At 53.6% G+C, this 27,473-nt stretch overlaps 1 protein-coding gene across 3 annotated transcripts in view; it reads left to right on the plus strand.

Moving 5' to 3' along the window:
- The window catches only part of Gli2 (GLI family zinc finger 2), a 232,940-nt gene extending 209,067 nt beyond the window's left edge, over positions 1-23,873 (plus strand). For all 3 annotated transcript variants that reach the window (XM_040294133.2, XM_040294135.2, XM_040294138.2), the window contains 9 exons: positions 5,178-5,379; positions 5,997-6,210; positions 7,418-7,540; positions 10,466-10,600; positions 13,578-13,727; positions 14,928-15,092; positions 16,351-16,632; positions 18,085-18,421; positions 19,626-23,873. In XM_040294133.2, coding sequence (XP_040150067.2) covers positions 5,178-5,379; positions 5,997-6,210; positions 7,418-7,540; positions 10,466-10,600; positions 13,578-13,727; positions 14,928-15,092; positions 16,351-16,632; positions 18,085-18,421; positions 19,626-22,102 — 4,085 coding nt within the window. In that variant the 3' untranslated portion in view covers positions 22,103-23,873. The remainder of the gene's footprint in view (positions 1-5,177; positions 5,380-5,996; positions 6,211-7,417; positions 7,541-10,465; positions 10,601-13,577; positions 13,728-14,927; positions 15,093-16,350; positions 16,633-18,084; positions 18,422-19,625) is intronic.
- The last annotated feature ends 3,600 nt before the right edge of the window (positions 23,874-27,473 follow it).

The raw sequence follows: 27,473 nt of genomic DNA on the forward strand, positions 1-27,473 counted from the left end.
CGGTGGCTCTGCCAGCCCCTCACCATAAATCACAGGCAAAACCACGGGAAATGAGTGCCAGGCTTTTCTTCCTATTTAGTAATTTATCAAGGGAAGAAGCGCATTAATAAACACATTTCCCTCGAGGGGTGGGAATAGCAGAGATGAATGTCACTGTCAGATTTGGCCCTGTTTCCTCTTGTTAGGGGCACCCGAGAGGGTGGGAATCCACGTATTAGCAGCAATTTTTTTTTTTAAAATGCATGACGAAGATATGTGTATTTTTTGTTGTAGAGGATGCTAGATCTTTTGTGTCCCTCTCATGTTTTCTCATTTGCAAGTAACAGGAATCCTGGGGAGGATCCAGTGTTGATTTAGAAGTAAGCCATGTCAGGAGCAGACTCCAGAAATCAGAACTGAGAAACTTAGAGGCCTCCCCAGATGGAAGCCGAGAAGTGGGTGTGGAGGGCGTCTGTGGCCACTCATCATTTTCTAGACCTGCCGTTTTTTACCCCATCATTAACTGTGGACTCATTCACGCTGCCCATCCAGATAGTCCTCCGAGCCCCGGAAGAAACTATGTTAATTAGCCATTTCATCTGGAAACATCTGAGGGTCGAAGGCAACTCTTTGCCACAATAAGCCACGCTGCCCCCATTGTACAGATGGGGAAAGAGAGGCCCAGGGAGATTCAGTGATGTGCTCCAAGGAAGTGACAGGCTTGGGGGCCAGCAGCCCAGGTTGTCTGGGTTTCTGTGTCATGTATATGAGTGTGTGTGTCTGTCTGTCCATCCTCCATAGTCATCCCTTCCCTAAGACACCTCTGGTCCCCACCCTGGGCATAGGAAGGTGGTTTGGGCACCCAGGCACCTGTGTCTCAGTCCTGGTCTCTGTCCCCATAGCTGTGTGGCCTTGGGCTTGTTACTTAGCCTCCCGATACCTTTGGTTTTCTTCTGTCAAGTGAGGACAATAAGGGCCCCTTCCTAAAGGGGCAGGTGTGAGGATTGACATGCTCACCCTTTTCAAGTGCTTGCAGCAGGACCTAGGCCGGTCCACGGAGCCATTCAGGAAGGGTTGGGTTTGGGTGGTGTGATTCCGCTGCCCCTCAACACACCACGGCTGTGTGGCAAGTGGGCCAGCTAGATTTCCAGTGTCAGGGATTCCATGTTGGTGGCAGGGGGGAACTTGAGTCCTTGATTCATGAAGGGGGAGAGACAGAAGCAAGCTGTCAACTACAGAAACTGTGCAGATTCCTGTGCAGCCCTTGTTTGAATGGTCTGCCTGTAGGGAGGAGCTGCCCCACTTGTGGAGATCAGGGAAGGCTTCCTGGGGGAGGTGACCCCTTGGGGACCTGAGCACACAGCAGGGAAGAACTGGTGGGCAGAAGAAGCTGTGTGAACTGAGTTGCTGAGCAGATGACTCAAAGAGTGGGGAGGAGGAGGCCGGAGGGATAGGACCAAGCCCCAAGGGCCACTATGTAGACCTTTTCCATAACGGCAATGGGCCTCCTTTGCAATAGCACTAGGGAGCTTTGGAAGGTTTTAGGGGGAGGGTTAGGGTGTATCTGCTTTGCAAGCTGAAAAGCTCTCTTTTGCCAAAGTGAGGAAGGTGAGTTGAGTGGCAGTTAGCTTAGAGGCTCTGGAATGATTCGAGCAAGCTTTGGCCCCGGGCAGGTAGTGGAGTTCGAGAGAGAGGGGATTTAAAAAGGGGTTCAGGAGGTCACTTCAGCAGGTCCAGCTGTGCAGGAAGAAAGGAGGCCTCTAGCCAACGCCCGGGTTTCCTGGCTGTGGCCTGTCAAGCTCAGCCCTGCAAGAGAGGCGTGAGGGCCGAGCAGGCTGAGGGTGGAGACCGGCTGCGGCAGACCTGCCGTTCAGACAGCAGAGGACAAGCAGGCAGCCGGCTGTTGACAAGTTCACTGTTCAGCGCTGCTGACCTTGGCCTTCTCCCAAGCCTGCTGAAGACAGGCAGGGTCTCCAGGGAAGCCCACAGCAGGGTTCCTTTGGGCTCCAGTTCAGATCCTCAGGGACCTAGAGCAAGTCACGGCCTTCCCAAGCCTCGTTTCCTTATCTGCAAAGCGGATATTGGAGGGTGGTGTTGGCTGTTAAATGAAACCATGGGCTTCAGTGTCACCAGATAGGGGCGGCCCGTGTGCTATTAGTCACTCAAGAATTGACAACAGGCTTTCACCCAAACACCACTTGCAAGGAGCACGCTGGCCCTGAATGCTGACTGGCCAGGGTGTCTGCTTGGTGTCTGGGGACCTCCTTCAAACACGGAAGGGTCATGTTTGCGACCCAGCCTCAGAGCTGGCCGGGGAGTGCGTCTGCCTCCCTGGTCCCCTGTGCTCCCTGTCTCTAAGTCAGATGTGTGGCCTGGGATCCTTCCTGCTCTCCTCCACCTGCTGTGCTCTAGCCCTTCTGTGGGACCAAGCAAGCAGCGTCCCCAGAAGCATCTATGGAGCACCTTTTGTGTACTTACTCATCATAGACCATTTTCTGTTGCTATAACAAAATTCTTGAGACTAGAAAATGTATAAAGAATAGAGGTTGATTGAGTTCAATCACAGTTCTGGAAGTTGGGAAGTTCAAGAACATGGTACTGGCATCTGGTGAGGGTCTTGCTGAATCATATGGTAAAGGGCCGCAGATGGCCGGACAGAGCCTGCATACTAGTTAGGGTCACTCTCAGAACCTCATCTCACCCTAATTCCCTCCCTAAGGTCCCACCTTCCAATGCCACCGACATATGGATTTGGGGATTAAGTTTCTAATATATGAACTTTCTGAGAACACAGTCTAACCAGAACACCCCCATTGCTGTCCCCATAGGGAAAAAAAATAGCCAAAACCAAAAAATCTTGAGCTGACAAAAGCAAAGGTAGAGATTGTGTAGAGAGAGAGTCTTCTGAGTAGCTCAGCTTTTACTTGCAACCGGTGCTTTCCCAAAACCACGTCACCTTCTAGAAGGAAAGACAGTGCATGAATCTGACATGACTCTCCTGTGTCCCTATACGAATGTACCACAGTGACTCCCACCGCAGTGTACGGCCCCAAGAAATTAATCTAAAAAGTAAATATGGTAAATTCCAGAAAGATCAGCAGATGGGGAGGGAGCAGGGGTGTGGAGAGGGAAGGGGAAGGAGAGTCCTGGGGTCTGAATTGGAGCATGATATAGACCCTGCTTGTCTAAAGATACCAAAATGGGATGATGCTGTCATGTGTAACTAAAAAGGACGACATAGAGACCCACACACGTGTTAGGGTGGGGGGCCAATCTGGGCTGCACGGCCCCCGTGTCTGCCATCCCCCATTGGATCCGCCACCCCAGGGCTGCAGCCGCTCCATTGGCAGATGTGAATTCTGTGCAGTCTCCTCACCTTCTGGGGGAAGGGGGAGGGGGAGGTTCACAGGCATCACCCCTGTTACCCCCACAGCTCTAGGGACAGCAGGTGGCACATGCACAAGCAAGCATAGCCCCGGGGCCAGTGGGTCCGGGCTGTGTCACAGGAGTGCAGGGGCGAGAGGCCCTGGGACACCAGCAGGAGGCTGAGCCGTGTGCCCTGTGGCCAGAGCAGACAGGAGGGACGGCTGGGGCATGCATGTGTGGTGTGCACATTCAAAACAGCACGTCCCTGCAGCCTTGGGGACTCCAGCATGGAGAGCTTCATGTGTTGTCATGCTATCCTGCCTGCTGCTCCTGCACATGTCCTTTCTGCTGTCCCCACAGGTTCTAGAGAGCCAGCCAAGAGCCCAGGCATCGTGGTGGGAGCATAGGGTAGCCATCCAGGGCCCAGCTTAGAAAGTGGCCTACCAGGGTGTGTTTGGGGGGCCAATTTTAGTGCAATCCCAGTTGCAACATAATCTGACTTTGGAACATCTGCCTTCATTCACTCTCCTGTCCCTGGGCTGCTCTACAGCAACAAGAATGAGCCAGTTACTGCCACACACGATGGCATGGAGACAGCTCACAAGCTCATCATGCGGACGAAAGAATCCAGGCATGAAAGAGAAATTATGATTCACTCACCTAAAACTCAAAATCAGGCAACACTAAGCCGTGTGTTAGAAACCAGAATAGCAACTGTGTCAGTCAACTTCACGGCACTGTAACGAATACCTGAGATAATCAACTTATGAAAACAAAAGGTTTATTTTGGCTCACAGTTTTAGAAGCTTCAGTCCATGACCCACTGACCCCGTTACTTTGGGGCCTGTAGCGAGGTAGCACACAGCAGGGCAAAACAGTTCACCTCGTGTCCCAGAAGTAAAAGAGAGCAAGAGGAAGAGGTTGGGCTCACTCCCTTCTTCAGGGGCCTACCCCTGGTGACCTAAAGACCTCCAGTTAGGTCCCACCTCTTTAAGCCTCCACCACCTCCCAGTGACACCAGACTGGGGACGACCAAGCCTTTACCACCTGGCCCTCTGGGGGACCTGCAGATCTAGACATAGCTGTGGCTGACTATTGTAATCATCTTTTTTGCTGCTGTGGCTAAAAGATCTGACCAGGACAACTGAGGAGAGGAAAAGTTGGAGGGCTCATGGTTTCAGGGTCTTAGTCTATAGAAGGCCAGCTCCATTTCTCTGGGCTCGAGGTGAGGCAGGACATCATGGTGGGAGAGGGTGGCAGAGGGAAGCAGCTCACACATCACAGTGATCAGGAAGCAGAGAGACCCTTTCCAGATATAAATATATACCCAAAGCCATGCCCCAGTCCCCACCTCCTCCAGCCACACCCCACTGCCTGCAGTTACCACCCAGTTAATCAGGGGATCCATTCAGGGGTTTAATTCACTGATTGGGTTAAGACTCACAGCCCCCATCATCTCTCCTCTGAACCTTCTTGCACTGTCTCACACGTGAGCTTTGGGGGGACAGCTCACCACAGACCATAACTCTGCCCTTGGCGTGGGTCTGGAAGGGGCAGGGGGCTGGAGACACGGGCCATGCCCTGTTTCTTGGGAGAAACCACCTCTCCATTCCCTACAACACCCCGATCTGATCGGCTCCATTTGACAGATAAATAAACCGAGACTGGGGGACATTAGGAGCCCATCCAAGAACCCACAGCCGCAAGGTGGGCAGAGCTGAGAGTCCCAGGAGAACACCTCGTGGGCTCCTCCTGTCCCCTGCCTGTGGGTCCTCCCCGCTCCCGGACCTCCCCCAATCCCGTGACGCTCACTCCTGTTGGCTGCTCCACAGTGTCGCGATTCTCCAGCCCCCGGGTGACCCCCCGGCTGAGCCGCAAGCGGGCGCTGTCCATCTCCCCGCTCTCCGATGCCAGCCTCGACCTGCAGCGCATGATCCGGACCTCGCCCAACTCCCTGGTGGCCTACATCAACAACTCCCGCAGCAGCTCCGCGGCCAGCGGCTCCTACGGGCACCTGTCCGCCGGTGCCCTCAGGTGAGCCCTGCTGGCCAGCCGAGGACCGAGAACGGGGAGCTGGGCTGGGGTCCCGCAGGGGGGGGTCTGGCTTCTCAGTGGGCACTTTGAACCTGAGGAGCAAAGGTTCATCTGTAAATCAGCACTTGTGACTTCAGAAGTCAGGAGGTGACCAAGCGTGCCAACAGAGGACACTGTCATCATGGACAGTGCTGTCACAAGGGATTCACACAGGGCAGCAGCTCCCCGGCCTGGGGTGCTAGAAGGAGCAAGCAGGAAGCCACCACCATGTCTTTGATGGCCTGGTTGTCCAGAGTCACCAGCATTTCCTCAGTGTCCTGCTTTGGGAAGAGGGGCTTACAGACAAGGGCGATGACAGCTAAGGATGTGGGGGTGAAATGGAGCCTGGCATCTGCAGGGGGACAACCTGCCAGGGGGGTGAAGGCTGCACCCCAGGAGCTAAGCATGCAAGGCCCAAGGGACAGGCAAAGAAAGGGGAGCCGCCGCTGGTTTGGGGATGGTGCAGCCCGTACCCTGCCCTTTTCGATGCCCTGGGCAGGGTCTTCTCTGTCCAGGAAGTCTCAGCCTAACGGAGGCCCCTGCCTCTCCCCCATCCCCCCACCTCCTCTCCGTTGCAGCCCAGCCTTCACCTTCCCCCACCCCATCAACCCGGTGGCCTACCAGCAGATCCTGAGCCAGCAGAGAGGCCTGGGCTCCGCCTTCGGACACACGCCACCCCTGATCCAGCCCTCGCCCACCTTCCTGGCTCAGCAACCCATGGCCCTCACCTCCATCAGTGCTGTGTCCACCCAGCTGAGCAGCGGCAGCAACTGTGTGAGCGATGCCAACCAGGTAGGTGGGCCCAAGGAGCAGAGGTGGCCACCATATACTCAGCTGGCCCCACAAGGGCCATTCAGTGCCCACACATGCTGGAAATTGGTGGAAGGACTCTGGGACCCGGGATGGCTGGTGAGATGTCTTCTGGATAAAAGGGGCTGAATGATGGGGGAGCCCTGGGGTTTGTCCATGGCAAGCCTTCAACCTCTGGGGTCTGCTGTCTCTGGTCCAGTAAACACAATGATTGGATGGAGAACCCTCCAATTCACGGGGTCCGGCACCGTGTAAGCACACCACGCACCACGTGTGAAATGAAAGAATGAACCAACCGTAATGATGTTCGTGCAGGTTCATCTTAGAGCATCTGTTTCCAGAATGTTCTCAACCACCTTGACTCTCCAATCGGCCTTAGGCCTTGCCTGGGCATCCTAGCAAGGTACCTGGCACCCCGGGGTGCCATCAATATCTGGCAGCCAGTGAGGTCTCAATTTGCAGCTGGGGACGTGGCTTTAGAAGGACAAGGCTGTATAACAGACAGGCACAGGCTTTGGAATTGTCAGACCCTGCCTGGTTCCTGATTTGCAGCAAACGACTTTACCTCTCAGCCTGAGCTAACTCATCAGCACATAGGGACCTGTCACCTAAGCTGGGCCACTCCGCATAGAAACAAGTTCCTGTGTGCACCCAAGACCCTGTGGACCCTGGGTCCTGTGTGGTACTCGGGAAGACAATCCTAGAGGGGAAGCAACCATCCCAGGCCACATGTCTTCTCCCTCTACAACCCAGGGCTCCAGATGGCCCAGCACCTCCCCAGTTACAATGGGCTTCTGAAGTGTCATCTGAGACTGCAGCCCTTGCCCTTTGCTGAGAAGCCAGGCCCTGGGTCCCCTGCTCTGGAAATCTGAGAAGTTGAACCTCAGCAGGACACGAGCAAGGGTTTCCAGCATTCTCCAAAGGGGTCTCTTTTTCACCGTCCTCCACCCCTTGCAAAGCTGAGGTGCCAGCTCATGGAAAGGGGAGTGGTGGTGGCCTAGGTCTGGCCTTCTTCCTGGGAGTGCCCCTGGCTGGAGGACCAGGCTGGGGGACTTAACTTCTGCTGCTTCAAACACAGGCTTGGCCTACGTGTTCTGTGTAGGGAGGTGTCAGAGGTAGAGTCCGATCCGAATTCAGGGTGTCCTGTCCTGCACCTGTGTGACAGACTGTCCTCTGCTCCTCCTCTCAGAACAAGCAGAGCAGCGAGTCGGCTGTGAGCAGCACCGGGAACCCCATCACAATTCACAAGAGGAGCAAGGTCAAGACTGAAGCCGAGGGCCTGCGGCCAGCCTCCCCAGTGGGACTGACACAGGTAATCCGATGGCCACTCTCACTGGCCTTGAGCTGGGACCAGGCCAGCTTTCCTGGGTTGGCTGCCTTTGGGCCTTTCACCTGTGGATGAAAAGGAATGGACCAGTGAATGGAGGGTGGGTAGATGGGTGGCTGTATGAATGAATGAATGAATGAATGAATGAATGAATGAACAAATGAACTAATCAGAGAGGGCAAGATGGTTCCCAGAGCCATGACTGCCTCACAACCTGTACATACCACATGTTTATCAATGAATGAATAAAAGAATGAATGAACAAACTCCCACCTGCCCTTCCACCTTGTCCCCTGCTATGGCCACATCTCCCCACACCTCAATCTTGAGCAGCATAAGCCTCAGCCAAAATGTGTTGCTTACATCCCTGAACAGCCCAGGCTCCTTGGGCTGCCCTCATCCCAGAACTCCGTCCCCGCTCCGTCACCTTCATTGCCACTGGCTTTCCGAGGTCACTGGACTCTCATCTGCCCACTCAGCCTAGCTCCTGGATCATCTTGGGACAGGGAAGGAAGTATGATTTCTGGCAGGAGGAGTGAGAACCAGCAGCTTACAGCCTGGGGCTGGCCTGTTGGATGGCCAAGATCCTTGTGCCACTTATTCTAATGCCCCAAGATGGCAGACAGAGAATTCCCAATCTTGGAGCAGGGGCCAGTCATGCAAAGGGCCTGCTGACCTTGAAGGTGACCCACCTGGCCCACCCAGCCCTCACACAGTGACCCCAGTTGCCATCTGTTCCTACAGAATCCCCAGGTCGGCCACCAAGGATGCGTGGTACCTCCTAATCCCCGTCTCCCCACATCTGCCGGACCATCCTTTATCACGACTGTAAACCATCGGGCATGCTCTGGGCACTTAATTTTCATGAAATATCAGGCCCTGTTATTGTCAGACAAACAGGGGTTGGTGACAAATTCTCCCCCTCGCTGACACCAAACCCAGTCTCTACATGATGCATGGCTTTCACGAGGCTGGCCATCATAAGGGGTCATTGAAATGAATGAGAACACACATATCCAGGGGAGATAAACAGATTGGAGTGGTGGGTGGGGCGGGAGTCAGGCCCTGAGCACCTGGGAGGCCCATGTCCCACTCGCCATGGTGGGGGGGCGCCTGGGACCGCCCTCCAGTCCAGGTGGGCCGCACAGAGCCCCCTCCCCGCTCAGCAGCTGCTGGGGATGTCCGTGGAAGGAAAGCATTTTATCACGAGGGGGTGGTCCTCCTGTCACTCCGAGTCCTGATTCACAGCCAGGTGGACAGGCGGCTTTGCCTTGGCAGAAAAATGCAGCACAATGAATCTCTGCTCTGCCGAAGCGCTCAGAATTGCAGGCCAGGATGATGCCAGCGTCACCAAGGGACCTGTGGTTGTGTCCTAGGAGCTTCTCTCCACTTGTCAGCCCACCAGCCTCTCTGGGTCTTGTCTGAAGTGAGCCGAGCCTTCAGTGTCTGGAAATAGCAAAATACTCCCCGTGTTCCTTCAAATGCATGAGGAGTGGCATTAGGAGACCCGGGGATCCCTTCTCCACGGTCTCCCTTCAGCAGCCCTCCGCTGCTAAAGATGCAGGAGGAGGCATTCCTGAGGGTCCTGTCCCGTGGTCCCCAGGCAGCCCAGGTACAGTGCTGGTTTCCTTTCAGAGAGTGCATTATTTAAAGCTGCCCTGAAAACAGCTGGGAGCCTTTTTAGGAAGAGTTCTTTGAGTCCCCCGTGGAAAAGTCAGGCCAAGAGGTGATGGGCACCCCACAGCTGGGAGCCATTTCTGCTGATTTCTGTGCTCCTAGAAATGGACTCGGTTTGGCTAAATCTCAGGAGCCAGGGTACGTTAGGGCTCTTGACCATGGCAAGAGACGCTCCCCTTCGCCTGCACTGGGCATGCTGCCCCCAGAGGCTGTTTGTCAAGACAGAACATTTTTCCTGCTGTTTTGAAAATAGTTTGAAATATCAAGCAAGTGTTTGTAAGGTCACCTCTTCACCTGGCTTTGTTCCAAGCCTGACTGGTAAATGAGTGGTGTATTAGAAAGGACATTTTGGGCCCTCCCTGTGTCAGCCTGGGGCATCCGTCCTGCCCTCCCAACCCCCTCACCCTGCAGGTTCCTCTGGTCTGTCCCCATGACTCAGAGGCTCCCCTGGGCCGGCTCTGGGTTAGCACCAGCTGGGGTGGGGAAAAAATGGGGCACCTTGAAATGGGGCTTTCCTGGGCCCTAATAACGTGAGCAACTCAAGGTCAGGTCTAGGCTGCTGCAGTCTTGCTGTGGGTTCCAGGAGGTCAACCCTTTCCAGAGCCTCAGTTTTCCCAGCCCTAATACGAGAATGCAGACCACGTTTTAGGAGCAGGGCAGGGAGAACGTTCTGGAGGCATTCCCTCAGCTGAGCAGTGAGCAGCTACAGTAGCACTGCCCTGGTGCAAATCCAGGTGCCTCCCGAGCCCTTCAGAGAGGAACGACGGGAGAGTAACACTTCCAAGCCAGACACCTCCGTCAGGAGCAGGCCCTGCACACATTATAAATAAAAAATGTTCCTCCTCCCAAAGCTCACAGGGCCCACCCCAGCTCCCCACAGTGGAGACCAACCCAAATAAACAAAAGTCGCTGCCCTGCTCTCTGTTGTCCTCCTTGGCTGTCAGTAGAAGCAGGAGGTGACGGAATACCTGGTGGTGACAAGCCAGCACTAGAGAAAGGACAACTGCTGATAAGAAGAGCTATGGACAGGGATCTTCTGGATGAGTGTGTGTGTGTGTGTGTGTGTGTGTGTGTGTGTGTGTGTTTGCACATGTCCGTGTGTGTGCACGTGTGTCCACACCTCTGTCTGCTCAGAGTCCTTGGCATTCTGCACAGGGCTAATAGTGACCTGTCCTCGGGGTCACATGCTAGACACAGCTCATGAGGGTGTGATCTGCTCCCCCCCCCCCGCAGGAGCAGCTGGCTGACCTCAAGGAAGACCTGGACAGGGACGACTGTAAGCAGGAGGCCGAGGTGGTCATCTACGAGACCAACTGTCACTGGGAGGACTGCAGCAAGGAGTATGACACCCAGGAGCAGCTGGTGCACGTAAGCCTCCACCCCACGTCCCAGCCTCTGTGCACGGTGGGCGGAACCCCCACCACGCTGGACCTGCAGCCTCTGGTGCCTCTGCTGCAATAAGAGGCTGATGGGGGAGGCCCCAGGAGGATCCGGGACTGCATCCTCTGTGAGTGGGAGGCATAATGACTTATTTGTGCTCTGCCTGTTTCCCAGAAGAAGATTTACAAATACATGTGTAACCCAAGAATCAAAGAATAAGTGAATGAGAAAGTCAGGACAAAGGGAACAACAGAGTAAAGCCAGGAGGAGAGTTTATTAAAACCAAGTGCTCAGAGCTCGAGATCACACACGGACATCTTCCTGTCCTAAGCGTCCTAGCAGCCAATGCATGAAGGGAAATCAGATTAATTAAACCAGCCAGGCTCTCTAATAATAAAGTCTGACTCTAAAACCTGAAAAAGGGTTCTCCTATGGAGGAAAGAGTAATTTCCTCTTGGAGACCATTTGCAGATACACAGTGTATTGGGTTTAGGTGGATGGCTATGTCCAGATTCTAACAGCTTAGGCAAAGAAGGCCACAGAGTCAGTGTGTCCTTCAGGATATGTCTCTTTGTCCCCATTCAAACTCTTGGACAGCAGCATCCATTATGGTAGTAGTCAGGTGTAATGTGAATTTGGCAGTTAGAACACACCAACTCCCTCTGCTTCTTCCAATGGGGTTTGTTCCCAAATACCATAGGTGTCTTTCTCCTCCCAACACTGTCACCCAGGACACCAGAATTTACCACCAAACCCATTGGAGCTGATACAGAACCTGCAACTCAGGGTCTCATCTAATCCCTTCTGAAACTCCAACATGAACTTGCAACCTGTACCACCTCTTTGGGATCCCTGTTGAAGAGGGAGTTTGGAGCTGTGGTTTGTGGAACACATCAGATATGATTAAAGGAAGAGAGGGTCAGCATCTCGGGATGGGAGGGGGCTCAAGCCACAGTGCAGAGGTGAGGACACAAAAGATGTATACCAAAGAGCAGGCATAAGCTGGGCATGGTGGCACATGCCTGTAATCCCAGTGGCTCAGGAGGCTGAGGCGGAAGGATCACAGGTTCAAAGCCAACCTCAGCAACTTAGCAAGGCCCTAAGTGACTCAGGGAGAGCCTGTCTATAAATAAAATATAAAAAGGGCTGGGGATGTGGCTCAGTGGTTAAGCAGCCCTAGGTTCAACACCCAGTACCAAAAAAAAAACAAAGAATAGGCACAGAATCCTGACCACCTAGAAAGAAAGGCTGTAGGCCCAGGACTGTCCCTGTAGCTGCAGGTGGCCACCTCCACTTGGCTCTGGAGGAAGTGGGCTGCTCTGAGGGAGAGGAGGGGCCCCTTTCTCCAGCTCTGCCTCTCTCTGCTCCCTGGGAAGATGGATGGGCGAGCGGGAGCCCCTACTCTATTATTAACAATTTGTTGCTAAGTAAACCAATAAGAAAAAATGAAAGGCATTGTCAGGAAGCATTTTGATCATTTGAAAGACTTTAAAAATAGAAAGGGAGGCTAATAGGAGAGGATTTCTCTGGAAGTTCAAATGCTGTATAGTTTACTTGCTCCAGTGGAGGTGTATAAACAGTGGAGCCTTTAAACAGGGCACAGGTGCCTGATGGCTTTTCGTCTTCTGGGATCAGGTGCCACCAAAGGCCTGATGCTCAGCTTCAAAGGTCACACAGATCAAGCTACATTGTCCAGGAGAAGGAGACTGCAAGCCACAAATGCCATCCATATATGCAATTTTACATTTCCTATAAGCATTAAAAAATAGTACAGGCGAGCAGAGGGGCACACGCCTATAATCCCAGCTGCTCGAGAGGCTGAGGCAGGAGGATCGCAAGTTCAAAGCCAGCCTCAGCAAAAGCGAGGTACTAAGCAACTCAGTGAGACCCTGTCTCCAAATAAACTATCAAATAGGGCTGGGAATGTGGCTCTGTGGTTGAGTGCCCCAAGTTCAATCCCCAGCACCTCCCCCGCCCAAAAAAAAGTGCAAGCTGGGCATGGTGGCACACACCGGTAATCCCAGCAGCTCGGGAGGCTGAGGCAGGAGGATCGTGACTTCAAATCCAGCCTCAGTAATTTAGTGAAGCCCTAAGTAATTCAGTGAGACCCTGTCTGTAAATAAAATACAAAAAAAGGCTGGGGATGTGGCTTAGTGATCAACTGCCCTTGTACCTAAATAAATAATTAGTACAGGCAAAGTTAACTTTCAAACAACTAGAGAGAACCTTCCTTATCCAGAATGCTTGGGACCAGATGTGTTTCAGGTTTGGGATTTTTTTTTTTTTTTTTTTTTTTTTTTTTTTGCATTTTGGAAGTGCTGCACATACATCTTGGAGATGGGATCCAAGTCTAAACATGAAATTCACTTCTGTTTTGTGTACACCTTCTGCCAGTGTGAAGGTAATTTAATACAGTATTTTATATAGTATTTTTAGTGCACGGGGACCCATCCTGTGAGATCAAGTGTGGAATTTTCCACTTGTGGCATTGAGTTGTTTCTCAGAAAGTGTTGTACCTGGATATCAGATTAAGGATGCTTACCCTATGATATATTTTATTTACTTAATAGCTGAAATATTATCCTATCACCAATACCATCAGTATAGAACGATGAGTATTGTACATTTTTTCCCAGTCTAAGTCTTTGAAAACTGTACTAATTTGCCTGTACTAATTATTTATTTAGGTACAAGGGTGTTTGATCACTAAGCCACATCCCCAGCCCTTTTTTGTATTTTATTTACAGACAGGGTCTCACTGAATTACTTAGGGCCTCACTAAATGACTGAGGCTTTGAAACCAGTGTGTAGTTTGCACTTAGATGATCCCATACACAGAAACACACACACAGCACTTTTAACCAGCCACAATTCAGGGGTCCGGGAGCCGCACGTGGCAGTGGCCCTGGGGGTCCATGGGGCGGGCAGCTGGGTTCACCGGCTCCTGGGGCTTGTTCCTGTGCAGCACATCAACAACGAGCACATCCACGGGGAGAAGAAGGAGTTTGTGTGCCGCTGGCAGGCCTGCACGCGGGAGCAGAAGCCCTTCAAGGCCCAGTACATGCTGGTGGTCCACATGCGGCGGCACACGGGCGAGAAGCCCCACAAGTGCACGGTGAGCACCCTCCTCCCACAGCAGCCTTAGGACCCACGTCCCCAGGCCAAGGGGTGGTGGCCTGGAGACCACAGGCAGACCTGAGTGGTACAGGCCATGGCAGCAGCATGGGGACAGGTCTGGCCAGTGAGTCATCCTGTCTGTCCCCACGCTGGTTTTCTGCCTGGCTGGAGTCCTGGAGGCCACTGGTCCACTGCTGCCCAGAACTTAGCAAATTCACTGTTTGGGCACGAGGAACTCGGTAACGGGGGTACAGGTGTGCTGATGTCACCTTGGCAGTCTGATTGTAAGCCCCAAGCACAGCCCACTTTGATTAACTTGGGACCCTGGGCAGAAATGCCATCTCCATAGCACCCTGCAGAAAAGCATCTTTGGTGAGTCACCGCTGGAGGCATTTGAGCAATGAAGGGTTAGAAACCACTTTGGTTAAGTTTGGGGGGTTTTCTTGGTTGGTTTGGTTTTCTTTGTGTGAGTGTGCGGTACCTTTTTATGGATAAGTTGTAAGACTTCTCGCCTGGTGTGGTGATACACACCTGTAACACCAGCAACTCAGGAGGCTGAGGCAGGAGGATCCCAACTTCAAGGCCAGCCTCAGCAACTTAGCAAAATGCTATCTCAAAATTAAAAAATAAAAAGGGTTGGACATATAATCATATACCCCCCATCCCTGGGTCCAATCCCCAGTACCCAGTGGGGGGAAAAAAAACAATTGTAAGAGTTTTTTATATATATATATAAGTAATAGATCCTCTCACACCTATGATTTGCAAATATTTCTCCCATTCTGAAAGTCGTCTTCATTTTGCTGATAATTCCCTTTGAAGTCCAAAAGTTTATCTTTGATGAAGTCTAATGATGGGTTGTTTAGGCTTTTATCGTATCTAAGAAATCATTGTCTAATCCAGGGTCACAAAGATTTACCCCTTCGTTTTCTTCCAAGAGTTTGATAGTTTTAAACATATATTCTGATACACACAAACACTAGTTTATAGCCTAGCTTTTCCAATAAGGTCTTTGATTCACTTTGAGTCAGCTTGTTAGACATTTCTGCCCCTTTCCCAGTTTTCTGGCAAGACATGTTAACTGTTAGCACTGATGAAACCCATCTTCTGGGCGCAAGCTGAGCGGTACTGGGCTGGGGTGCAGTGCATCCTGCCTTGGACCTGGGCTGCCCTCACGGACCTCCCCACCTCCTTCCAGTTCGAAGGCTGCTCGAAGGCCTACTCTCGCCTGGAGAACCTGAAGACACACCTGCGGTCCCACACCGGGGAGAAGCCCTACGTGTGCGAGCACGAGGGCTGCAACAAGGCTTTCTCCAATGCCTCGGACCGCGCCAAGCACCAGAACCGCACCCACTCCAACGAGGTACCCACACCGCGCCTGCGCACAGGGGCCCGCGGACCAGTGCGTGAAAGCGCCGCCTGCAATGTGTAGCTATCTGTGGGCAGTAGGTAGCCAGGTGCCGGGGGCCCCTCTTCCACCACTACCTGCTGCACATCCCTGGATGCAGACCACCCCTCAGGGACCTGGGCGCGCCAGGCTCCCTGTCTGTGCTTTATCTTCTTTTTTGGAAGAGAAGATGCCTGCAGTGGCGCAGCTGCCGTGGTGATGCCATCTGAGCTCCACAAGCTGCTCCTGCTCCAGCAGCCCCCATGGCTGATAGTGACACATTCTACCCGCTAGTGCTGCCTGAGTCTGCTGTGACCCTGAGCTCCCTGTCATTGGGGCCCAGGGTAGACTCTTTGTCCCTGGGTAGCCAGAGCCCTGGCAGGGCTGAGAGAGTCCAGGGTGGGAAATCAGCAGATGCCTTCAGGGTCTTCGACCCCTGGTCCCAATTCCGGCCCAGCCATACAATCATTGTGACTCGGGCAGACTTTATAAAGAGCATTTCTAATAGCTTAGATAAGGTGGAGGCCCCAAATGGACCTTGCTTCAATGCCTATAAGAAGTTAAGAGGAATTCCCAACGGCCTCTGGACCTGGCAAGGCATCTACAAATAAGAACCAGCCTTGAAAAGGAGGGTGTGTGTATGTGTGTGTGTGTGTGTGTGCGTGTGTGTATTTCTGTGTGTATGTGGGCTCAAGTGTGTATGTGTAGGTATGAATGGGGGCGGATGTGTGAGATTGTAAATGTATAACTGGCGGGGATGGTGGGAGGGGACTTAGAGTGGTGTGGCTGTGGCTGGGGTGTGCCTGTATGTGGGCGTGGTCATAGGGGAGCTGTGAGCCCAGTCTTTACCTTTTATCAGTAAGGTGGGTTTTTTTTCCCCTCTCTGAACCCATCTCCCCTCTTCAGGGTGCTGGTGCTGGCTCCCATGGGAGGCATGTGTGTCCCTTTCAAAGTCTCTCTCAAAGTGCCCCAGTGTCTTAAGGAAAGCGCACCCTTGACCATGCACTTAATTTGCATGAAAAGGTGGTACCCAGCCCGCTGGGGCCAGGCTGCTGTGGGCCTGCGGTTGGCATGCTCCAGGCACAGGGCGGTGGATGCAAATACAGCAGAGTGCCCACCCGTGGTGCCAGCCAGGTCATCCAATGGCCTGGGATGGCTTCAGGACAGGGAGTGAACCCCTGGGGAGTTTGTCCTCGTGTTCCCACCCATGACACAGTCTTGGTTCTCCTCCTAGAAACCCTACATCTGCAAAATCCCAGGCTGCACCAAGAGGTACACTGACCCCAGCTCCCTCCGGAAGCATGTGAAAACAGTCCATGGCCCAGACGCCCACGTCACCAAGAAACAGCGCAACGATGTGCATCTCCGCGCCCCGCTGCTCAAGGAGAACGGAGACAACGAGGCCAGCACCGAGCCTGGTGGCCGGGGGTCTGAGGACAGTGCTGAGGCCAGCAGCAGCAGCCAGGCAGTGGAGGACTGCCTGCACATCAAAGCCATCAAGACGGAGAGCTCCGGGGTAAGCAGAGCCGGGCAACCCAGCTGCAAAGGGCACTTCACAGCTGGGCCAGGACCCAGGACCCCGCGAGGGTATGGGCTCTGCTCTGAGGTCCCCCACCTAAGGGTAAGATGATGTCCTTCCTCTCCCAAACTCAGCTTTCTGTCCCCTTGTTGCCTTGGCCTCACATGGAGCCTGTCTTGTCCAGGTCCCTTTCTGTGACCTCGCTGCTGCTGGGCAGCTGTGGCAGGGCTGGAGGCGGGGCTGAGGATGCCCGCTCCCCACATTGGGCTGTGCCGGGTGGGGGCGGTCCCTGCGTGTCTGCCTCTCCAACCAGCACCAGAGGACTGCTGGGGGTCCCCAACCCTCTGTCCTGTTCTGCGTCCTTCCCCTCTGGCCTCTCTGCTCCTTTTGTTCTAACCACCTGTTCTTTGTCTCCGCCTCTTTCCCAACTGTACCTCCCCTAAGGATAGACGGTACTGAGGTGAGCAGAGGATTCGGGTGGGGGTGGGGGTGGGCAGGGGTAAGCGAGGGTGGGCCGGGGTTCTTGTGGGTATCATTGCCCAGGTGGACACTGACCTGTCCGTCCAGGCCTCCTGGGCCCAGACCGTGGGTTTGGAGAGGCGGATGGCAGGGCACTGTTTGTGGGAATACTAGAGTAGGTAAAGGCTGGCAGCAGGAGCAGGCTGGGGGGAGACCAGGCTGCAGGGGGGGTGCACCAATCTAGAGGGTCTTGAAGACCAGCCACAGGAGAATAAGGAGTGCCATGGGCCAGAAGACCTGGAAGGACCCTGTTTGCCGGGAACTTGGGCCCTAATGGGAGAAAGCATCACAGCTTCCCAAGGAAAGGGCTGGGATTTGGGGGCATTTGGTCCGGATAGGCCTGAGGTGCTGCATCCAGGGTGAGAGGGTGAGCTTCATCCGGGTCCCATCCCCAGCCCCAGCAGGTGCAGCCCGAGTTCTCTGTCTTTCTTGACTTGTGCATTGGTCATGAGCTCTCTGCCCTACTCCACCTCAACACAGAGGGAGGGCAGCGGCCATTCAGTCAAGGCTGCATCCTGGGTGTCCCTCCCCTTTCTAACACCTGCCTCTGGCCTATTGAGATGGCCCCACCCAGTACAAGGACCAACTCTTGGCTCGTCCTTGCTTCATCCTGCGTACATCGCTGTTGCTGGGACTGCTTCAGCACCTTCTCTCATTGCCATCCAGGGACCTGTGCACATGCCAGGTGCCCAGCAGGCAGGCAGGTTCATCTTGTAGTTGGGAAGGCCAAGGTTAAGCGAAGCAAAGTGACTTGACCATCCCACGTAGACCCACAGCGATGGTGTGCAAGTTCCTCTTTGAGATGTTGTCCTTCCTCCCCCCACGCCCCCGGTCCCAGCATGCCTGAGTGTGGTGTGGATGCAGGGTGGACGCAGGACGAGGTGCATCTGCACACCCTCTGATCTTTTGACTTCTGCCTCCTCCCTATAGCTGTGTCAGTCCAGCCCCGGGGCTCAGTCATCCTGCAGCAGCGAGCCCTCTCCCCTGGGCAGTGCCCCCAACAATGACAGTGGCGTGGAGATGCCGGGGACGGGGCCCGGGAGCCTGGGAGACCTGACATCGCTGGATGACACACCTCCAGGGGCCGACGCCCCAGCCCTGGCTGCCCCCTCCACTGGTGGCCTGCAGCTGCGCAAACACGGGACCACCATGCACCGCTTCGAGCAGCTCAAGAGGGAGAAGCTCAAGTCGCTCAAGGATTCCTGCTCGTGGGCTGGCCCAGCTCCACACACCCGGAACACCAAGCTGCCTCCCCTCCCAGCAAGTGGTGAGTGGTCGCCTGGGGCTTATGGGTGGGGTGGGAGAGAACCTGGGGCTGCACCAGCTAGACCCACTCCCACCCAGCACTCCCCAGCACATTGCATACAGAAGGAGACTGAGAAAGCCAAAAACGTCCCCATCTGAATCAAGTTCAAGGGTAAGACCATCTAGCCCTGAGGCTCCAAAGTCCTGTGCTCTTTCAATTGCACCATGATGCTTCCCTGCATGCCAGCATTGCACTAGGCACTGGGCACTCAGGCCCCTAGCCCTCCAGGAACTGACAGCCCCTTGTTGGGGACACTGTGATACACCCATCCTAAGGAATATTTGCTGTCCCAACAATTGGAGGGACTGCTGATGATCACTTTGAACTCCTGGGTTATGGACAGCCAAGGTCATCCCTCTCTGAGTAGCTACATCCCTCAGTGATTACTGCAGGAGTGTAAGGGACCAACCATGTTGGCCCAACTTGGGGCAGCACTAAAGGGCCACTGGAGATCCTGACCTTCCTCTGAGATCAACCTAAGCTCACTGTTCCTCTGACTATCCCCACGTTCTCTCCTTCCTCTCACAGGTATGGATCTCAGGGCCCTCCTTATAAGTAGCCTTCAGGGGGTTCCCAACTCACAACCCCCATCTGTGGACTGGGATGATACAGGAGACTGTAGCCCTAATCCCCTCTAGACAATAACCAGGTCCCAGCCAGGGAAGGTGGCACATGCCTGTGATCAGGCTGCTTGGAAGGCTGAGGCAGGAAGATTGCAAATTCAAGGTCAGCCTCTGCAACTTAGTAAGACCCTGTCTAAAAAAAAAAAAAAAAAAAAAAATGCTACTCTTGTCTATTGAGAAGGCCCCATATTTCCACAGTAAAGCACCCTGGGGTTCAATCCCCATTGCTGGGGTGGGGTGCAATCCTTTAGAGAGGTGCATTATCTATAAGAGCAGAGTTATCAGAATCCACAGGTAGCCGGGCAGTGACAGAGCTAAGATTCAGGCCTCCTAGCTTTCACTCACTCACCCTGGCAATAAGTGCCACCATTTGTTCATTTATCATTCCTACCCTCCCTTTCATTTGCAAATCTTCTATTGAGTGCCAACTGTATGCCACACCCTCTCCTAGGGCTCCAGGCTCAGCAGACTGCCTCGGTACACCCAAGTAGGCAGAGCCCCGCTCTTGGGCTCCAGAACTGACCCCTCTGCTTCCCCTACAGGCTCCAGCCTGGAAAACTTCAGCGGCCCTGGGGGAGGCGGGCCCACAGGGCTGCTGCCCAACCCACGGCTGTCTGAGTTGGCAGCGAACGAGGTGACCATGCTGAGCCAGCTGCAGGAGCGCCGCGACAGCTCCACCAGCACCATCAGCTCGGCCTACACCGTGAGCCGCCGCTCCTCGGGCATCTCCCCCTACTTCTCCAGCCGCCGCTCCAGCGAGGCCTCGCCCCTGGGCGCCGTCCGCCCCCACAACGCCAGCTCCGCAGACTCCTACGACCCCATCTCCACGGACGCCTCGCGGAGGTCCAGCGAGGCCAGCCAGTGCAGCGGTGGGGGCCCGGGGCTGCTCAACCTCACACCTGCGCAGCAGTACAGCCTGCGGGCCAAGTACGCGGCGGCCACCGGAGGGCCACCACCCACACCACTCCCTGGCCTGGAGCGCATGAGCCTGCGGACCAGGCTGGCGCTGCTGGACGCACCTGAGCGGGCGCTGCCCTCCACTTTCCTACACCCACTAGGGCCCCGGCGTGGCAGCGACGGACCGGCTTACGGTCAAGGTCATGGCCATGGCCACTTGGGGGCTCTGCCCGCCTTCCCCCATGAAGCACCAGGCGGCGGCACAAGACGGGCCAGCGACCCCGTGCGGCGACCTGATGCCCTAGCTCTGCCACGGGTACAACGTTTCCACAGCGCTCACAACGTCAGCCCGGGGACACTGCCACCTTGCACCGAGAGGCGAGGCCTCCGCCTGCCCAGCTACCCGAGCACCGACGGCAGCCTAGCTCATACCACTTACTCTCCCAGGCCACCCAGCATCAGCGAGAATGTGATGATGGAGGCCATGGCCACGGGGATGGACGGCACAGGGCCCGAGTCCGACCTGGGACTGCCGGAGGATGACCTGGTGCTGCCGGATGACGTGGTGCAATACATCAAGGCACACACCAGTGGTGCCCTGGAGGAGAGCACAAGGCAGGTGTACCCCACGGAAAGCACCAGCTTCCCTGAGAACCCCAAACTGCCCAGCCCAGGCATGCATGGCCATCGCAGACTAGTGGCTGCAGACTCCAATGGGGGCCCCTCTGGCCCCGCAATGGAAGGCTGCCAGCTGGGCTATGGGGCACCCTCCAACCTGAACAAGAATAACATGCCTGTCCAGTGGAATGAGGTGAGCTCTGGCACCATGGATGCCCCCCTGCCCAGCCAGGTGAAGCCTCCACACTTCTCTCAGGGCAATCTGGCTGTGGTACAGCAGAAGCCAGCCTTCAGCCAGTACCCGGGGTACAGTCCACAAGGTCTACAGCCCAGCCCTGGGGGCCTGGACAGCACCCAGCCACACCTTCAGCCCCATAGTGGAGCCCTGTCTGCACCCAGGGTGAACTACATGCAGCCGCTGCGACAGCCAGCCACAGGTGGTCAGTGTCTCAGCATGACCTCTGCAGGGAGCCCCCACACCAACTATGGCCAAGCCCACCCCCAGCTGAGCCCCAGTACTGCCGGTGGGGCCCTGAACCAGTTCCCCCAATCCTGCAGCAATATGGCAGCCAAGCCAGGCCACCTGGGGCTTCCTCAGCAGATGGAAGTTGCCTCTAACCCCTCCATGATGGGCGGCCACCACAGGGAAATTGGGGTCCCCAATTCAGCACTGGCTGGGGTACCACCACCTCACCCAGCCCAGAGCTATCCACAGCAGAGCCACCACCTGACAGGCCCCCTGAGTCAGGAGGGCTACCGCCAAGGCTCTAGCCTTCTGCCTCCCCACCAACCCGGCTTCCTGGAGTCCCAGCAGAGCACCATGGGGGTGGCCACATCCAGCTTTGGTCTAGTACAACCCCGGCCACCCCTCGAGCCCAGCCCCGCCGGCCGCCACCGGGGGGTACGTGCTGGGCAGCAGTTGGCCTATGCCAGGGCCACTAGCCAGGCCATGGCTGCCATGTCAGTCAATCAGGAGACAGCAGAGGCTGTGCCCAAGGGAGCAATGGGCACCATGGTGACCCTGCCTCCTCAGCCACCTCCGCAGGATGCAGGCGGTGCTCAGGACCACAGCACTCTCCACTACTATGGCCAGATCCACATGTACGAACAGAATGGGGGCCTGGAGAGCCACGGAGGCTGCCCAGCCATGCGGCCCCAGCCACCAGCGCCACAGACCTGCCCGGACAGCATCCAGCCCCAGCCCTTGCCCTCCCCGGGGGTCAACCAGGTGTCCAGCACCGTGGACTCCCAGCTCCTGGAGGCCCCCCAGATCGACTTCGACGCCATCATGGATGACGGTGATCACTCGAGCTTGTTCTCGGGTGCGCTCAGCCCCAGCCTCCTCCACAGCCTCTCCCAGAACTCCTCCCGCCTTACCACCCCCCGGAACTCCCTGACTCTGCCTTCCATCCCCACGGGCATCAGCAACATGGCCGTTGGGGACATGAGCTCCATGCTCACCAGCCTGGCCGAGGAGAACAAGTTCTTGAACATGATGACTTAAGGCCCAGGACCCTGGTGCAGAGCAGAGCTAGCGGGATTCGTCACTTCCCCGGAGCATGGGAATGGCATTCATGTTTTTCTTTTTCCAAAAAAAAGTATTAAATAGGGCTGAGAGGTTTTGTGCCAATGATTCAGACTAAAGATGTGTGAAGAGAAAGTTCGTGAGTCTCCTCTGGTCCTTGGGACTATTTTTCAGAATGCTAAAAAAAAGGTCTCCATAGGAAAGAAAAGAACGAAAACCTCTTGTACACGGTGCTTGTCAGCCTTTGGTGTTTGTGGGACCCACTGGGTTCTCGCTGCTCCCCGCTGTCATTTGCCTAATGGGGGATTCCATCGGCCAAGGGCTTCCCAAGCGCATGCAGAAAGAGGGTCGGGGAGCCACAGTGGGGTTTGAATCTGAAAGCCATACTGGATCTTCTACTCAAGGAATTTGGGCTTCTCATTCTGCCACCTGTAAGGAAAAGGAATTTCTGCCTACCCGGATTCTTCTAATAAACTTCAGCCTTGAGGTCTCTGAGTTCCTTTGCCACAGAGGAAAAAAAAAAAAAAAAAGCCCATTCCATCCAAATGTGTTGGAAACACATCTTAACTCCAGGTTTGGTAGAGCTGGAATCTCTACCCGCTGCAGCCATGTTTGAGACCGGCAGATTGCCCACGTATATATGATTGAATAAAATATGTAAGTGTCACCAGGAAAAAGGAGAGAACAGGTGTATTTACCTGGAGCACGCTGCTCCGGCCTGTCCACTCCGTGTTTACAGTGTTCATGCATGTAGAATGTAGCCCTTCCTCAAGGAACGCTTGTCTCTAAATACCTCGGGGTTGCTGGAGCTGCTGTGGGTTAGGAAGACGGGGCACACCGCAGCCTGAGGTGTCCCGGTAGGAAGAAGTCGCATGTTTACCTAGTCCTGTTTCTCCAATGCACTGTCTGCCCACCTTACCATGGAAAACTCTAGGCTCCAGGGCAACCATTGCCCAGCCTCCTGCGCGTGGTGCATGCTGGTGAGTAGTCACCTGCAGCCCAATCAGTGGTCTACGCCAGGCCACAACGAGCACCCCCTATAACTTCTGAATTCCTTGACCTCTACCCTCCCTGGTTATTTGGCAGAGAAATGATGTCCTGCATGGTGTTTGGGTGGGGATGGGAGGGTGAAGGGGTTGACTCTTGGACCCTGAGGGATGGTCACAGAGTTTCCCTGTTCAGTGTGACCAAGCCCCACCTGCAAGTGGAATTTGCAAGTGACTCCAAAAAGACATCATTCCTGATCATACAGAGGGTGAACCGGTGCCTCTTCCCGCTGTGCTCACGCACCCCAAACCTTCTCGTGTTGAATTCCTGGCAACCTAGCCAAAGCAACTGTGCCACGTAGCTTCAGTCCGGCTGTGACCCTGGCTCCTGAGAGGAACTTCTCGACAGTCTGTGGACAGGGCCCAGCGCTAATTAACTGGGCCCTCTGTTTCCCAGGATAGCAAAGCTCCTTGTTAAGATCCAGAGATGAGGCCAACTTCAAATGACAGCCCTGAGCCTCCTCCAGGGCTGTGTGGCTCTGGTGGCGTAGGCTCCCTTCCTGGGATAGGGCTGTGCTCGCCGTCCCCAACCTGTATATATTTTGTGAAGAAAACATCGTCCCTGAATATACTGTAGGTGAGTCGTCCGGCCAGATTTATATCTCCAAAACATTTTTAGCTTTTTCTACATGCTATGAATTGAGATGACACGCTCAACTTGTAAATAAGTCTTTTTGTACATTAAAAAAGTAATTTTTTCATAATTTATCTTGTCTATCTGCTTCTCCCTTGACAGTCGTTAATGAGAATCTGGGCAGTAAATTTGGTGCAATTGAACGGAAATTAGGCTGTATTTTTTCTTAACAGTGGCAAAATTGACTTTCCCACCTTCGCCAAGAGATGTTTAATTCTGAGGCATTTACGGGCTGTTTGCCTGTCCCTTTGGGGTGGGTGTGGGCAGGGTTGATGAATATCTAGCTGTTTTTCCAGCAAGCTGGTCTGCACCTCTAAGCGGCTTTGCGGGATCCAGGTGTGGGCTCAGTATTCCTCTGTTAGACACCTCCCCGTGGTGGGTAAGCATGATGGAGCCCATTTGTGCTGGGATGGGGGTGGCAGCAAGGAGATATTGGGCCCCGTGTTGGGCAAGCGGTGTTTCCTGGTGCGGACCAAGGAAAGAGTTAGGGCAGGCAGGTTAAACCCGGATCCCACTTACCACCTTGGGCAGAAGGAACCATGGGGAGCAGCCGTGAGTAGCAGTCAGCCATAAGGAACCATTGAACCACTGTAATAAACCTCCAGAGAATCCAGAGGGAGGTATGAGGCCCAGCCTGGGGGTGGGACAGATTTAGGAACTGTGGCAGGAAAACAGGAGAGAGCAAGCCCTGAGCTACAGGGCTAAGAGGGCACCTCCTGCAGGATTAGGCTTCTGATCTCCCAGTGCAGGTCCTTGAACTCCCTCCTTTTCTCCCTGAGAACAACCTTAGCCGCAGGTCAGGCTGTAGAGAAGCCAAAACCACATGGGACATCATCTGGCTTAGAGAGCATCAGTTCCAAATGGATGGGATGCAGCAAGGTCTTATGATCAGAGGAGGAGACACCCAGGGGGAATAGAATTTTGCTGGTCTCTTCTCTAAGAGCACACCAAAGCCATCGCTGTGTGCCCAGGGAAGGAGCCACCTCTTCTGTGGCCAGAGTTCTTGGTGGAAAGAACACAGCAGGAGCCACACTCCCGTCCTTGCTCCTCCCTCTTCCGTCTCCCTGCTTCTCCGTGGAAGTGGTTGCTGGGCTGGTGGGAGGACCGGATCCGGCTTGGCTGGGCCCACACTCTCTGCTTTGCTACTTGTTCCCTGGAAGCATCTGTGCTCTGCTTTGGCAAGAGGGAGCAGGTCCCCCTATTACTCTGTGCTGCCTGAGAGGGGGTGACTCCCAGTATTTAGAAGCCCATTAAGATTATTCAACGGAGCCCTCTCTTTTGTATCTGTTAACTCTGACCACCACGGTGCGTGCCACTTGACGCTGTCCCTGGAAGCTCACCCAGCACCACACAATAGTGAACGCTGACTTCAGTCAAGATCCTGGGTCTTCTGGGGTTTGGCTGATCCCAACTGACTTGGTTGATATGGCTCCTGCCTCTGGGGTCGGCTGGGGTCAGCTAATCTAGATGGCTTAGCTGGGGCAGTTAGCTGCTGGTGTTCAGCTCTCCAAGGAGCTGAACACCAGCAGAAGCACAGGAGGAAAGCACGCAGGCAGAGGTGGGCCCTCTTTAGACCTCTGCCCAGAACTGGCCAAAGTAAGTACCAGGGCCAAACCTGCCATCAATGAAGCCGGGAGGGGAAAGAGGGGCTATTTCTCAATAATAGCCCAGGTTACACAGTCTGCCCGCATCAATGGTTATTCATGTCCCACCTGTAAAATATGCTCAAGATTCCAAAAGCCTGTGCAATCAACTTCAGGCTTGAAGTCCAAGATGGTGTGGTCTACGTCCATTCTGGATGTGGCTCTTGATCCAGAAACATGCAAACTAAAAAAAGACAAATTATCCAACCCACACACCCTGCACAAGCAACACCCAACACCCAGTGGGATGGATAACCAGGGGACATGCTCATCTGAGCAGGGGAAGTGGGGAGGCATTTGCTGATCACACATGGCTAGTGTCCTGCTCTGGGAGTGGAACATTCCCTGGAGTGACTCCCAGTTCACAGTGTTCCACACTCCGGCTTCCGCTGCTGAGACAATCATCTTCCATCACCCTTTCAACTTCTGAAAGGGACATTGGAAAATGTGCCTTTACAATCATCAAGAAGATAAGTAACAATAAATGTTGGGAAGGATGAGGGGGAAAAGGCACACTCCTACATTGCTGGTGGGACTGCAAATTGGTGCAGCCAATATGGAAAGCAGTATGGAGGTTCCTCAGAACACTTGAAATGGAAACACCACTTGACCCATTTATCCCACTCCTTGGTTTATACTAAAAGGACTTAAAACCAGCATACTACAGTAACACAGCCACATCAATGTTTATAGCAGCTCAATTCACAATAGCTAGGGTATGGAACCAACCTAGGTGCCCTTTGGCAGATGAATGGACAAAGAGAATGTGATACATATACATAAAAGAATATTACTCGGTCATAAAGGAGAATGAAATTATGGAATTTATCCATAAATAAGTGAAATAAGCCAATCCCCCCAAACCAAAGGTTGAATGTTCTCTCTGATAACACAGATGCTAATACACAATAACGGGGTTGCGGGGAGAACAGAAGTTCACTGAATTAGACAAAGGGAAATGAAGGGAAGAGAGGGGAGATGGGAATGGGAAAATAGTGGAATGAATCAGACATAACTTTCCTAGGCTCATACATGAGCACATGACCAGTGTAACTCCACCTCATGTACAACCACAAGAACGGGAAGTTACACTCCATGTATGTATGGTACGTCAAAATACATTCTACTGTCATGTATATCTAAAAAGAACAAATTTTTAAAAAATAAATGGGTGGAGGAAAAAATGTGCCCTTTGGCAGAGGAGTAACTTTCAACCCCTTCCTGCCTGTATGTAACAAGTTGGGAGCCTGCAATTCTTTGTTTCAAAAAGTCTTGATCCCTTTGTAGTCCACAATAGCAATGCATTTGCCTTGTGTTCTCTCAAACATCGTGTGGGTTTCCTATGTATTTGATTTCAGTTGAATCTATGTGCCAAAAGCTGTACCCACAATTCCTTTGGTAATATACTTCTCTTAACATTTGATGACTGATATCCCAACATCAGGCTGCTGTGAACCATGTCCTTATGCTTTCTAAGCACCTTACTCTTGCTAAAATATCATTTTAAATGGCACCTTATTCATTTCAAGAACCTTAAGACACAGGACATTACAATCAAAAGCACACCCATATTTTATCTTTTATTCTAAGGCATGTATCATTGTCACTCTCTGCATTTGGTCTTTGCTTCCCAGGTCAGATCATAATTTAAGAATCTTTTACCGGCTAAAGAGACTAGGGAAATAGTTCCATTTTCTAAATTGTGCTTGCAAACTGGTCAGTTCCTTTTCTGAAGTCATCTCTTGCTTGTAGTACCTTATTATTCACAGCCCAAAGAATTTGATGTTTATTCTGTCTGGAAACCATCCTGCCCAACTCCACTAATTTATGGATCCATCTTCTCCCTCCCAAATTAATAGCTTTCTGGTATAGTGGTTAGCATAGCTGCCGTCCAGATAAATAATAATTTTTCTGAGCAATTCTTCACCACATAACACAGGGTACCATTTTTCCCTCTTCCACCAAATTTCCTCTTTGCCTGGTTCCAAACCACTGTACATATTTTAGAAACAGCAGCTTCCCATTTC

This window comes from Ictidomys tridecemlineatus, chromosome 7 (assembly GCF_052094955.1).
Source record: "Ictidomys tridecemlineatus isolate mIctTri1 chromosome 7, mIctTri1.hap1, whole genome shotgun sequence".
In the NCBI taxonomy this organism is placed as follows: Eukaryota; Metazoa; Chordata; class Mammalia; order Rodentia; family Sciuridae; genus Ictidomys; species Ictidomys tridecemlineatus.